General features: G+C 45.4%; 1 protein-coding gene across 10 annotated transcripts in view; it reads right to left on the bottom strand.

Moving 5' to 3' along the window:
- Positions 1-14,469, bottom strand: part of MTCL1 (microtubule crosslinking factor 1) — a 120,179-nt gene that overhangs the window by 46,618 nt on the left and 59,092 nt on the right. For 6 of the 10 annotated variants that reach the window (XM_073898519.1, XM_073898523.1, XM_073898524.1 and 3 more), the window contains exons 4-5: positions 3,691-3,750; positions 2,213-2,290 (exon numbers count right to left, since the gene is read on the bottom strand). In XM_073898519.1, coding sequence (XP_073754620.1) covers positions 2,213-2,290; positions 3,691-3,750 — 138 coding nt within the window. The remainder of the gene's footprint in view (positions 1-2,212; positions 2,291-3,690; positions 3,751-14,469) is intronic. The other 4 variants (XM_073898520.1, XM_025886866.2, XM_073898527.1 and 1 more) reach the window with 1 other exon arrangement.

Genomic DNA, 14,469 nt, shown 5'->3' with positions numbered 1-14,469 from the left:
AAAGGCTTCCCCATCCCACAGAGAGACTCAACAACATGGTCCACGGTAGCCATACCCCATCAGCCCCCGGGGAGGGAGAGGTATCACACCAGTCTTGGAACAAGTCAGCCCTCTGGGGGAGAATGAACTTTCAGGTCATTGCTTGTGTTCAAATGGTCTAGGGGAGTTAGAGGCAGATTTCACACTCAGAGAACAGGGCTCATTCTCTGCCATGGTCTTGCTGCACACTCACCATTGGGTCGCAAGATACAGAAATACCCACCTTGGTGCCTCCCAACAGTCTTCCTTCTATCCTGCCTCGATCCCTCCTCCTGCACCCCAAACCCATATAGCAGGAAAAAAAAATGATGTGACAGGGAAGACTCAAGGAAAAATCTAAGGCCAACTGTGAGCCAGTGCCACGGGGCTATAGAAGATGTATATAATCCTAAGACTAAGGGAAAAGCATGCTTGTTTGTTGATTTGTTCGTTCTTTCAGTGAATACTGAGAATCCACTATGTACCAGAAACTGGCACGTTACTTTTAAATGACCCCAGTTCCTTAAAACTTTCAAGAACAGATCAAAAGCACCCTTTCAATTATTTGATAAACATAGATCTGCAAGAAGTCTACGCATGCAAATACACAGAGAGGGCTCTGCAGTTCACATGAACAAATGGAGTTTAAATAAGCAAACATAAATACCAATGGAGACAGATTGTCAACACTTTGTAAATGGATTAATTTGGGAGTGAAAAGCCTAGGATGGGAGACAGCCCATGCCCTCAGCCCCAACATTCCACTTCATAGCCAGTGGTGTGTCCTTTGTCCACAATCACCTAAATGATCCTGTCTCCACCCTGAAGCACAGAATCCACCTTTGTGCCTGAGGACAGCAGCTGATTTCGTGGAAGAGAATGTCGCCAGCCCAAAGGGAACGCCACCATCTGCCCACCTGGAGCCTGGGCAGACCCAGGAATGGGCAGGACCACCTGCTGTGACCAATGCCCCACCTCCACGCACTTCCATAGAAATCTGCAGCTCCTGAGGCCCTGGTCGGTGGGAGAACAGGCTGGAAATGTGCAGACAAGGGGCAGCGTTACCTGCATAGCTCAGGAAGTTTTGGTCTCAGACCAAGATCTGGGAGTCTCAGGTGATCTTCCCCGAGGGTCCTCCCCACAAAAGTTGAACTGAGAAACTGAGAAAAGGGGTAGGATCTCTGAGTGGCCTGCAGAACCCTGGCCTTACCCAATGGTTCTGAAACGCTCAGCGCTAAGTGCTTAGGGTAGACAATCCCAAAGAGCCCTCATATCACCTTGGTTTCTAGAAACTTTTTTTAAACCTCAAATCCCCCTCCCCTATCCACCACTCCCAAGTCTGACTAAAACCAGAACTGTTCTTCTTCCTGAACCTAGCTAGACCCCAGTCCATTAAAGAAGATTCTACAACACACCCTAAGGAGGGTCTGATTCATAGATTACCTGAGGACCGATAAAGTATTCAAAAAGTCTTCTGGTTCCTTAAAAACAGAAACTACATACACCAGGAATTCTGACACAATTCAAGCATGCTATCGTTTTAACTCAACACCCATGAACGACACCAGACCTGCCACCAATGTTAAAGCAGTTTTCCAAAGACAATCTTTTAAGCCAAGAGAGTGTGTGCATTTAGCAAAAGGGTCAGACTTGCTCACGCTGGTCCAGGCGACTGGAGCTGGGCGCTGTGCGCTGCGCCTGCCAGGGCCCAGCGCGGGGCGGGAGACAGGAGGCCCAGGGAGCCAGGCTCAGCCTGTTCTGGGGGCAGGGGGCCATTCCTTCTCATAAGATGGGGAATCACAGCCTCAGCTGGAGCAGCAAGAGGCTGGGTCCCCATCTGATCTTGTAACCACACACTTTCTAAAACCCTGCCAAAATTCCAGGGGAGGGGTCTAGGCTGAATCCTAAACTGAAGGATATCAAGCTCTGGTTTCAAGACATCATCAGATAGCTCTGGGAATGCAGTATGAAAGCAGACGGTCCCAACTTTCCATACCACACGGGTCCTGTCGCAGGCAGAGAAGGCAAGCACAGCACGGAGGGGAGGACACACAGGGACCACCACCAGCACCACCACCAGCAGCCGGAAAGGCCTTGTCAAGCAGCAAAAATATATCGCTCTGGGTATATATTCTTTGGCTTGCAAGTCTGACGTCTAGCCAGCACCCCAAGCGCTGACTACTCGCGTTCCTACCTTGCGCCGGGGTGCCGGTTTCCTTTGAGTTTTGGTTGCAGACCTGCAGTTTCCAAGGCGCTCGGGTCCACCACTCTGCTGGACAGAATACTCCTTTTTCTCAATGATAGCGCAGGCGGAGGGGGAACGTAACACATTCCCGGTGCCCGGAGTAGTTCTGAGAGCCTGCCAGGGGCAGCGGTGGCCATTCTCAGCCCGAGCGACACCCCCCCACCCCCCCACCCCACCCCCGTGAACACGGTGCCATGCCACTCAGTCCGGAACGAGGAAGTGCTTACCCTCTTTAAGGGAGATCTGCCCTGCTCAAGAGCCAGGAAGCTGAGACACCCTCGGAGCCCAGGAGGGTCCCAGCCCCCAGCCCAGGGACTGCAGTTTTTTATTTCCCCGTTATTAGTGGACGCCAAGTGAGACGAGGAGAGGAGTGAGGCAGAAGAGAAAGGTTAATCTTGGGCTTTCCCGCTGTTCCCATGGCCCAGTCCTCCTTGAAGGACATTCCGGGCATCAGTGAGTTTGGCTAAGGGCACAACAAAGCAGATCAAGGGTGGGGTTCACAGGGCAGGCCAGCGGAGCTCTCGTTACCCGGACTTCTTGTGCCTCTCTAATTACTACTTGCTCTGAGAGCTCGGGGAGCTGACACCCACTCCTGCCTTTGTTCTCTCCGATACCTAATACCAGCAGCATTCATTTTTTTCCAAAAAAAAAAAAAAAAAGTAAGGAATCTAGTAAAGCAAGTGTTCAGAAGAGCTCAGGCATTTCTGTAGAACACAAACTGTGCACACGAAAGGGCGATGCTTTTACCATCCCCCGGCGAGAACACTGCATGTTCAATTAGGACAGTTTGGGATACTGTTCAGCTTGCACATTAAAAACAAACAAACAGGGCGCCTGGGTGGCTCAGTTGGTTGAGCGACGGCCTTCGGCTCAGGTCATGATCCTGGAGTCCCGGGATCGAGTCCCGCATCCGGCTCCCTGCTCGGCGGGGAGTCTGCTTCTCCCTCTGACCCTCCCCCATCTCATGCTCTCTCTCTCTCTCTCATTCTCTCTCTCAAATAAATAAATAAAATCTTTAAAACAAACAAACAAAAAACCCAACACTGGAAACAGTGCCTTATGAATGACCCAACACGACAGTAGCTGTACTATTTTACTGTGAATGACTTTGAAGGCCAGAATACATTCCATCAGTTGTGAGTACTGCCAGACAGCCCTGAATTACACCAAATTATGTTTCGCAGAGTCCGTTTGTTCTTGTCTTTCTTGAAGACGTCACCAGCTCATCAGTGTGAGAAACAAAACAGAGGAGCTGGTGGTTTAGAGTGAACGTTTTCACCCCGCGGAGGTTTTGAGTGAGTCCCCATTTTTTGGCAGGTAATGTTTCTTTGAATATTTTAAAGGCAATGCTAATGCTTTTGAGACAATTCAGAATGAGATGATTGCCCCTTGAGGAGCTGTAACATGAGAAGGATCCCTCTGCTTACCTGGTTAAGGGTTTTCTTTTCTTTGTACATTTCCCGGCTGCCTCTTCTTTTCAGGGAACTCTGAAATAGATCCAAGGGACATTCTGTTACAGAGGAGTCATATGCAGGCACCAGGCTCACACCATCCCCACTGGTAGGGGATATACGCAATGGACAGAGGCACTTTTTTCCCCCCTGGAATCAAGGAACCACTTAGAGTCAATGTTTAAATGCTGTTGAATAGGCTTGGCTAGGCCTCTTAACCCTCATGATTGTATCTGGAGTATTCCTCAATTATTCAGTTTAATGAGAAGGGAGGGTGGTTTGGATAATTTGTAATAGTGGGGGGGAGATGGTAGAAAGTTTTGAAAACAGATATGTAACATTTCTGGAGCTGCTTTACCTTCCTAATTACATTTTTTGGGGGCGAATATCAAAATTAATTGGTGCTTCCTGAGTGCCTATGGGTAAATCACCAGATAACACAGTGGTAGGAAGGGAGAGAAGGGTGGCCTGTGTTTATGGAGAAAACCTAATCCAGGTTGCCACACAGCCCCCTTCAATTCATGACTAAACCTACATCTTCAAGTTCCTGTAAGTCCGTAAGTTATTCATGTGACATGGCCTTGGCTGTGTCCCTTCAGTGGGCTGGGTCCCTGCCTAGTTTTACATATGGTGCAGTGCACCTCTGCCTGCTATTAGCAAGAAATGTGTCTGAAATACAAACATGAATATAAATAAAAGGGCCAGGGATGTCTGAGATGGAATAGCAGGGAGCCCAAACAGTCCCTGCTGAAGTATGGTATGAAGACTGAAAGAACTGGCCAGCAGATTGAGAAGCATCCTAGGGGGGAGACAAAAGGATGTGAAACCTGAAAAGATGAACGGAATCCTGAGATAAGCCAGGAGAAGGCGGTTTGGACAGTTTAAGACTTGCCGGCTCTCATTCAGACCCCAGCAAGCCTGTGAGTGGGAAGGGGTTCTCCCTGAGGGCTGCCCCCTCCCCTCCACAGCCTTGCCCTACATGAGGCACCAGGCACAGACCTGGAACCTTGGATCCTCTGGGAGTTCATCTCAAGGGGGCTCAGAGCCTCTCTGCTCATTCCTTTGCTGCAACCCCCGCCCCTGCCCAAACAGCCTGGGAAGGAGGCTCCCACGCAAGTCACTTACATCAGGGTCAGACCTACGGTAATGAATTCAGTTCTGTTTACATTCAAAGTGCCTCACTCACAGAAGGCCAGGGAGTGCCATTTACTGGATGAATTTCGGGGTTATGAAACAATTAAAATTCCAGCTGCCCCTTAGCCTCTAGGAGCCAGAGCCCTCGAGAAAAAAAACGGTAATTGAGAGAGGGTGAGAAGGTTACAGAATCAGCATGGAGTGTGGGTACTCCCGGGTCAGCCAAGACGGGGTGTGTGGAAACAGATTGCTGAACCCCAGCTGCAGAAGCAGCTTTGTTTCCTTTAGCCTTTTTGGTAAAAGCAGGGCCAAACTAGAGAGAACCAGCCTCTTCCAACAGGTTATGTTAAGCCTGTCTTAAGAAGGGCTTGAGATTTACCATCCAGAGTCCATAGGCTTTCCAAGATTCTTCACACTGCAATGAAGCAGTTTCTTTGATTGTAATGAGCTGAATGAGATGAACACTTCTGATGATTCACTACAGAGAAGAGTTTCCATAAAGAAGCAGGGGAGAGAAACCATTCCCAAGGAAGGCTTCAGCCTATGGGATTTAATTCTGGGACCCAGGTCAGTGCAGTGAGCCTGCCCTCTACAAGCCACCCTGCACTGCATCACGTTCTCCCAGTGAATGCAAAGTACATTCTGCATACCCGAAAGGAAATGGTGTGGAAGTAAGATGAAAGCTAGAAGTGGAGACAGGAGAATTATGGTGCTGCATTTGAGGGGGTGGTGGGGGGAGGAAGGACCTGGGTGAGCTCTCCTGCTGGGAGGCAGCCAATGGGGAGTCTGTCTGTGCACAGATTTCTCCCACCCGCTTGATGGGTCTTCCCCCTTGCTGAGCCTTGAGTGCAACTGCCTCGGAATCCTGTGGTCCTCCTAGCGAATCAGGGAACAGGTGGGGGGCCGTGGGATCCCCAACACAGATCCCAGTCACAGTTTCAACTACAATGAAAAACAACGCAAAGATTAAAGTTAACCAGAAACTGGCAGAACCTCTATGAAAGAAACCATACAATTTTGGTGCTGGACATAAAGGAATGCTTGATGCTGTCCAAGGGAAAGACCCTATTTTATCAAGATGTCACATTTCTCCCACATCACTGTAAGTATGATGTCATGTTAACCAAATTCCTCTTTCCTTCCATATATGTAATGTTATACACACATATACACAAAAAGTATTTATTAGTATATATACACATACACACACACAGATACTCACACACAAATATTATTTGTGTATATGTGAGGGAGGTAAGAATATGGAAAGATTTGACACAATGACTCAAAAATTCATCTTGAACAGGGGCTGGGAAACTAAGGCCTTCAGGACAAATCACCCTACGGCCTGTTTTATAAATGAGTTTCGCTGGAGCACAGCCTTGTTTATTACTGTCTATTTCTACTTTGTACTACAGAAGCAGAGCTGAGTAGCTGTGACAATGGCCTGCAGAGCCCCCAGCATTTACTATCTGGCTCTTTTCAGAAAGTTTGCTGACCTCTGACCTAGAAAAATAAATTGGTAAAAACAGCCAAGAACACTTTGAAGAGGAAGAATAATGACAGTCGGTTTGCACTATTAGGTGTAGAAATACAATATAATGGTTTGGTGCTGGTACAAAAATAGTCAGATAAATGGAACAAAACAGAAAGCCCAGAAATAAATTTGAGAGTATATGAGATTTTAACGATCGATACAGGTAGCATTTGAAAAGTAGGGGAAAGAATGGGCTATTTGGTATATGCTGGAGAAACAACTGGCTAGCACAAGGAAAAAAAAAGCAAGTTCAATACAAGGTATCAAAAAAAAATTCCAGATGAATTAAAAATCTAGATGTAAGGAATCATAAAGGAACTAGAAAGAAAAGGGACTAATTTGTTTGTTCTTGGGGCATAGCCTTTATAAACACAGAAACAAAAGCCAAAACATCCAAGGAAAAGACTGATCAAGTGGATCGGTAAAATCTTTAAATTTTTACGTATCCAAAAAAAAATATTTACAGTATTAAAAAGCAAATGACAAAATGGAAAAAAATTTTTTTTCTAGTGCAAGACAGACAAGAGTAATATTTTGCAAGCAACAGGAAAACTGCTTCAATTAAAGAATTAAAGAGCCTACAAACACATGATTATTAGCAATTGAAATAAAATATCATTTTTTCACTGAGAGGTTTACAGACCAAAAGACATATGACACCCAGCGTTAGCAAGTGTCGTATGTCTGCATGGGCATTTCCATCCAGATCAGTGAGAGTGGGGACTCCCACAGCATTTCAGGTAGGCAACTGAGCCAGGCAAATGCGTACGTTGTGAGCCGGGAATTCCACTTCTGGAAAGAATCGGCTAAATTCCCATGACTAAGATGGCCTTGACTCACCCAGTGTTAATCCAGCATCTACTATGTTGCCTTGTCTGAGCAACAGAGTGACAAGTCCTTATTTTCAAGGAGCTGTCATGAGAGTGTGGAGAGTCAGACAATAAGAAAGGAAACAACAAGAACAAAATAATTTCTGTTGGCCTAAGGAAACATGCAGAGATACCGAGGGAAGATTTATGGGTAAGAATGCTGATCACACTACCTTTTATAATAGTGAGTGAGTACTGTGGAGGGTGTTAAAATTATGTTTTTAAAGAATACTTAAAGATTTGGGAAATACAATGTGTTAAAAGAAAAACACAGCTTACAAACATCATGTATTTTGTAATTTCAATTTATATCTAATAAAATATAAATATAGATATGTTAGAAAAGCAGACTGGAGAAACAGATATCAAGTGCTAACAGTGTTTGGGGCACCTGGGTGGCTCAGTCATTAAGCATCTGCCTTCGGCTCAGGTCATGATCCCAGGGTCCTGGGATTGAGCCCCGCCTTGGGCTCCCTGCTCGGCGGGAAGCCTGCTTCTCCCTCTCCCACTCCCCCTGCTTGTGTTCCCTCTCTTGCTGTGTCTCTCTCTGTCAAATAAATAATAAAAATCTTAAAAAAAAAAAGTGTTAACAGTGTTTATCCTCAGGTGATAGAATTATGAGTGATTTTCATTTTCTTTTTTGTGGCTTTTTATAGTCTCCAAATTACCTACAGTGAATACTATTTCCTTTACAATTAAAAAAAAAAACGAGGAAATTATTAAACAGGTCAGAGAAAAGAGGCCATCACTGATCTCCTATGTAGGATCGCAGTGGTATTTTATCATAAATTATTGCCAGGTTCTTGGATCTCTTTCTGTAGGCTGACATTGTTTTTATCAGCCTAGCACTTCAGGTATACCCTAGTATGTATAATCTATATGTATATTGTTTTAATAGACCAGGAAACCCCCTGAGGAGTGAGGAAACCTGCCAGGTGCCCCACTGTAATGCAGGTCCCTGGCATCTGGCTCCCTCACCAACTGTCATGGGGTCACAAGGCCCCCAGCCTGGGGTACGGTGTCTTTCCAGGCTCACCTGCTGCGAGTCTCATCCAGGGCAGAGAGCTGAGTGCTTTGGGTATACTTGGCCAAGGGACCCTGGGTGTAAGACGATTTGTGTGCACGTGATTCACGGCCAGTTCATTTCTCTAGATGATTCAGAGATCCAGTGGAGAATCTCTTCCAAAAAACAATAAGAAAAAGAGGAAAATGTTGACCATCAAATAAACTGAACCCAGAATGGGGGACTTGCCTGCTGATTCATTCGACTCTTTCTTTTTATTCTGGCCAACTGCCAGCAAACCAACTCTAAATTCCTACTGAAAGGGGGAAAACTTGAGTTTCTACCTCCAAATTGAATCCATCTAATGCTGATGCATTTGCTGAGTACTGAAAATGATTAAATAAAATATGAAGTTAGGCAATTATTTGGACTTTCAAGTCATTTCTTAATGTTTCCTATTTTAAGTCAGCAGTTTCTTCCAGGCAATTTCAGAAAAAAACAAACACGCTCTCGATTGCTTAAGTGTTTCAGAGATAGGCTTTGGGCTTAAAATTTAGATTGGTAATAAAAAGAGACAAAAATTAGGATGCTGTGAATCATGAGTGAGGATGGGAAGGAGGGTAGAGATGTAGGCAGACGACTTTCAGAATTCTTACAGACCCTTATTATTTAGAAAGTTTTTTAAGCTTTTGGGGCTGATTCATAGCACACATGCTTATAAAATCAGAATAAGAAAATGAAGGTGTATAGGCCTTCTTTCTGTTTAGGAGAAAGTTACCAAGATTCTCTCACCCACATTAGTCCTCATTTAAGTGTTACGAGATGTGAGGGATAAGACTTATTAGCTTCTCCTTCAGTTAGAAGCACCAGGTCCTGGCTGGTAGATACCTTTTACTCTTCCTTCTCTTCACTTGCCTCTAGACGGCTCCCAGGGAGATGGATTCCCATCACGCCATTCAGCTGAAGTCCACTGCACACTGTTACACTGCAGGGCCCTGTAAACACAGCCCCCCTTGGATTCACACCCTCCATGGCCACAACTGGGCGGAAACACTTTCTCCTTGGCCGTTTGGGAGAATAATGATGGATATTAACAATTACCGTTTGTTGGGCACATACTCACTCCAGGGGCAATGCTAAACTCCCTTCCTTCCTTTCCTTCCTTTCCTTCCTTCCTTCCTTCCTTCGTTCCTCCCTCCCTCCCTCCCTTTTAATTATGGGGGAGGGCCAGAGGGAGAGGGAGAATCTCAAGCAGACTCCCCATTGAGCGTAGAGCCTGACATGGGGCTTGATCCCACGACCCCGAGATCATGACCTGAGGCGAAATCAAGAGTCAGATGCTCAATGGACTGAACCACTCAGGTGCCCCACTAAACTCCTTCTTTATGTGTCTGATCTAACCTCCTCCTCACAAAAGCCCTGAGAGGCGTGCATTATTATCACTGATTAACAGATGAGAAAACACAGTCCAGAAGTTAGGTGACGTTTCAAGATGCCACAAACTCAGAGATGGGGCTCCAACCTGAGCCTGACTCCACCCTCTCATTCACAGTCACAGCCCTGAGACCCTCTGGGCTGCCCTCTGTGCCTCTGACAGCCCAATCTTCCAATTTGGGCTGCTTTTCTTTTTGTTTTCTTGAGATTTTTGAGCCCCAAATTGCTGAGTCTTCTCAAACAAAGAGTCTCTCCTTTCTCTAGGGAAAGAGCACAAAGAACTATTACCAGAATGGTTGCAAATTGCTATGCTCACGAGGTACCTCATGGCCATGAAATATTTGTTGGCACTGGTGGTTTCTGAGGATCTGAGGTTGCAGACAGCACAGGTCCTTATATGGAAAAGACAGAAACTATTATCAGAGGACAAAATACCACAAAGTAAGTGAGGAGAAGAGGAGACTATATTGAGACGCTCTGGCTGAAGGGTATAGCCATAAAAGTCAGAGTTGGTTTGGATCCCAGCACCCAACGTCAAGAGGGAGAAGGCCAGAAGGAGAACAGCCTGGCCACAAGCCACACTGTCCAGGCTGCGAGACCCACCTGGGAGGGACAGAGACCACCAGCACACCCAGGCTGCCTACTAAATGCCACCTTCTCTTGGGAAGAGAACATGGTGATAAAAATGGCAGGTTGCTGCTTGTGCACATTTGGGCAACGTGACACATATTTGCTTTGCAGTAGGGGCTGGTTGATGCATTTTAAGCCCCAGAGACATTCATCCTGAGGCCTAGGAATTGGAAAATTATGGCTAAAACATACTATAACACGGTGGTCTCAGCCAAACACAAAATAAATGAAAATGAAGGTGATAAAGCCATTAATATGTAAATTATCATTAATATGCAAACAGAAAATGGAAATTATCATTACTATGCAAACAGAAAAATGGAAAATCATGACCATCACAAGAACAAAACGATGATGGTACAAAAAATGTGTCCTTCCCCCAAATTATAGGAATTCCCAGTGTGCGCACACACACATCTAGGCACTCAGCAACACCACCAAGCAGTACATGAAATATTGAATTAGAATCTGTATTTCAGAAGCTTCTATGGACTCACCTAGTAGGTGACAAATAAGTGCCCCTTGGGTGTTCATAAAAGTTGAAAATCTATAAAAATGTATGCTATTTGCCAATCAGAACTGAAGATAAGGTTTGTATTTTATTACTAATAATCTGTTCCTGGCTCCCATTGGTCTGGAAAAAATATACTAGTCCATTGAGAGAGGCAGATTATTTTCCAGTCTAACAAAATAATACAAAAAAGGCAGAAGTACTTTGAAAAACAAAACAAAGCTGGGGTGCCTGGCTGGTGTGACTCTAGATCTTGGGGTCATGAGTTTGAGCCCCACACTGGGTGTAGAGCTTACTTTTAAAAAAGAAAAGCCAAAAAATACAAATAAGTGATATACTAAAACATTGCTCCCTTTTCAGAGAAAATTAATCACTCATTTTTTTTCAGGTGTGTGTAACATAAGAAAATATTTAGTACTTTCTTCAGCTTTTGAAAAAAAGAGCACGTGAAAAAGTTCTGAATTACTTGTGGTATATTTCATAATAACCAGCCATAACACCCTTTGGATCTTCTAAATTGACTCTGAGTTATAGTTCTAAATAATAGAGCGTACTATTATACCATTAAAATTTATGCACACATTTGTCAAAACTCAGTGAATATAAATTTAAGATCTGTGCATTTCAGTATACATAAATTAACTCAAAAAAAAGTATAAGCAAAAATTAAGTTCTGGTTAATAATGTATATTTAAGGAAAGTGAATTGGTGCCTACATTTTCAAATGTGTCAAAAAAATAAGATGAGTTAATAGATAAAGAGATGGCTAGATAAATATATAATAAATCAAGTACTGTAAAATGTTAATGCAGAATTTAGATGGTGAGTATACAGGTGTTCACTATATGTTTGAAAATTTCCACAGTGTTGGAAAAAAAATTATGCACATAAATTCCCAATTTCACTGAAAACAGCTGATATATTATACTGCCATTAAAAATTATGATTACTAAAAATGTGAAGTTTAAATAGAGTTAAAATACTAAAGGTTTTCATAAAATGTCAATCTTTGAGATGTAGGATAAAAACATAAATTTAATTATCTCATCAAGATGAAATACTTTTGTCTTTGAAATATTTAGAAGGAAATACACTAAAATGCTAACAGATCTTAGCAATGGGCAGCAGCATTATGGGTGACGTCATGTTTTTCCTTATAGATATATATATATTTTTTATTTCTAACAGTCAAAATGATTATATATTACTCTTTCAAATCAGAAAAATCCTTATATCTTAAGGATAAGAGAATTGACCCAAAATGCAAACATACCCACTAAACTTACTACTGTGTTGTTTTGGCCCAGACTCCCCTAGAGGCAAGGCAAAAGACTGATGGACCTTCAGCCCTCAAGTGAGACAGAGAGGAAATTAAGCTAAGGGATTAGCCCCCAGGCAGGATTAGCTCTGTGCTGCTGGAGATCATCAAATATATTTTCACACAGAGGACAAAAGAGGGCCTAATAGACATCTGGGGATAGCAAATAGATCTGAGATTCTAATCACCACCCCAGCTGAAGGCTTCCTCTTGGAGAGGCTCCCTGACCAGGCCGAGGCTGACTTGCTGACCTGCGTCTGTCCTGGAGCCCCGTTATCTGGAGGCACTGCTCAGTTCCTTTAATCATCCACCCAAGGCTCTGAAATCTAGAAAGCATCCCTGGCTAGCATTCTGCATAAAGCCAATCCTGTCCCTTTGGTAAATCATCTGCAATTCTCATCTCCAAACCAGAGCACCTTGGATTTCCACCTCTAACACCAAGGCGCACTCTTCAGTGATTGGAGGGGAGAGGAGATGCTTACCCCACAGTTTCGTGACTCCTATGGAGCCAAAGCCCTCTCTATTCCGTTAGTCTGCACCACCGTTTGGGGGACTGCAGAGGATTCAATTACGCAAGACAGTCACTGAGCTTCGGGGTGAGGGGCAGGATGCTACTTGCTCTTGCAGCATGAGAAACCCCTCGGGGCCCAGGAGCTGTTGGGACACTGTTGGAAGGGGCTGGCTACCCCTGCCTTCTGAGGTGGGCCAGCCCGTGAGCACAGGGAAAGAGACTTGCTTCCAGCAGAATGTAACCTGGGAGGAACAGAACATCATGGCAGGAATAGTGGCCCTGGGCTAAGGACAGGCATGGAGCAGAGCAGAGGGAAGGCCCTGGGTCGGAGCAGCATTCTCTGGAAGAAAGCAGACAGCCCTGGGTTCTGGGGAGTAAGAGCAAGGAAGCCAGTTTTATCAGCTGTGGTGCTGTCTTCTGTGAACACACGGTAAAGAAGCTTGATGCCCAAACCAGCATATTTCTGCGGGCATCTCATATCCATGAGACAGAACACCCAGACTGCTTAAAAACACAATCAGCTGCCAGAGCAGGTGTGTCCACTGCAGCCCTCAACAGTGAAAGCAGAGCGGCCACCTGCAAAGTCCTCACTTCAGACTCTGACAGTGACAGTGGCCATGTCACAGAGGCCAGAAGCAAACATATTCTTTATTTGGACTCGCAACAGCCTTTTGTTAGGATGGCTCCTTCTGGGGCTGTATACAAATCCATTTGTGCAATCAAACCAGATCCTAATGGCTTCTGAGTGGACAGAGGACAGAGGCTTAATCAGGAAGCACCGTCTGCCTGCAAGCTCGTCCTGCTTCCTTCTCTGATGCAGCGTTGGGGCCACGGCCCGCTGGGAAGATCACTCATCTCTGACAAGCCTGTGTGCCTGCTTCTGAGCCCTCGCCTCTCCCAGGATGAGAGCAGATGTCCCTGGTCCCTCCAACCTTCAGAACCTCAGATTCTCCCCTTCGGCAAAATCATTCCCCGCCATAGCAGCCTGGGTTGGGAAGCGTGGGGGAGAAGGGGAGACCACACATGCCCACGTCACCTTACCTCTCACACTCTGCAGGAAGGACAGCAGGCATGACAGTAACCTTGCAAAGCTTCCCTGATACAGCCAAGGATGTGTGTGTGTAGCAGGGGAGGTGTTCTCTCTAAAGTGCAGGGACGACTGGAGGCTGAGGTGTCTTTGCTTTGCCCAACAGCCCTCCGTTTTAGACACCCCTGCCCCTCGGGTTCACCAGAGCAAGTTCCTGCACTTGGTGGGACAGCACCATGTTTCCATCCTCCTCACACCACCAAACCTTTCGCAGGTTTCCAGAAGGAAAGTCACAACCAGGTGCCGGCCCCTCCACGCCCGCCTGCCTGGCCAGCGCCACACATCGATTGGTGGTGGGGGGGGCGCCCACAGTGCATCAGAAAATTAGCTGGCACGCACAGAAAGAATCCTCTAGAGGTTTAAGTAACTAGTCTGCAAATGGGAAAATACCGGTGGAAAGGCCTTGTTTCATCCCAGCAGATGTCCACTGACTTTTTTTGTGTGCCACTCAGCTCACACTTCCACAGCGTTTTGATCACACATCTCTATGCTCCACTGATTCACTCTAACTCTCCTTTTAGGCACTTTATTTCTTCCTTGACCATCTGCAGTACCTACACCTGAGAGCTCTCAGAGTCGAATGTGTAATTTCAATGGTCTTTTTAAGTAGGCACTACACCCAGTATGGAGCCCAAGGTGGGACTTGAACTCATGTCCCTGGGATCATGACCTGAGCTGAGATCAAGAGTTGGGTGCTTAACCAACTGAGCCACCCAGGTGC

This window comes from Callorhinus ursinus, unplaced genomic scaffold, assembly GCF_003265705.2.
Source record: "Callorhinus ursinus isolate GAN/ISIS: 27379988/994484 unplaced genomic scaffold, GSC_fseal_2.0 scaffold11, whole genome shotgun sequence".
Taxonomy (NCBI): domain Eukaryota; kingdom Metazoa; phylum Chordata; class Mammalia; order Carnivora; family Otariidae; genus Callorhinus; species Callorhinus ursinus.
Note: the sequence above shows the minus strand (reverse complement) of the source record. Positions and strands in the feature narration are given on the sequence as shown.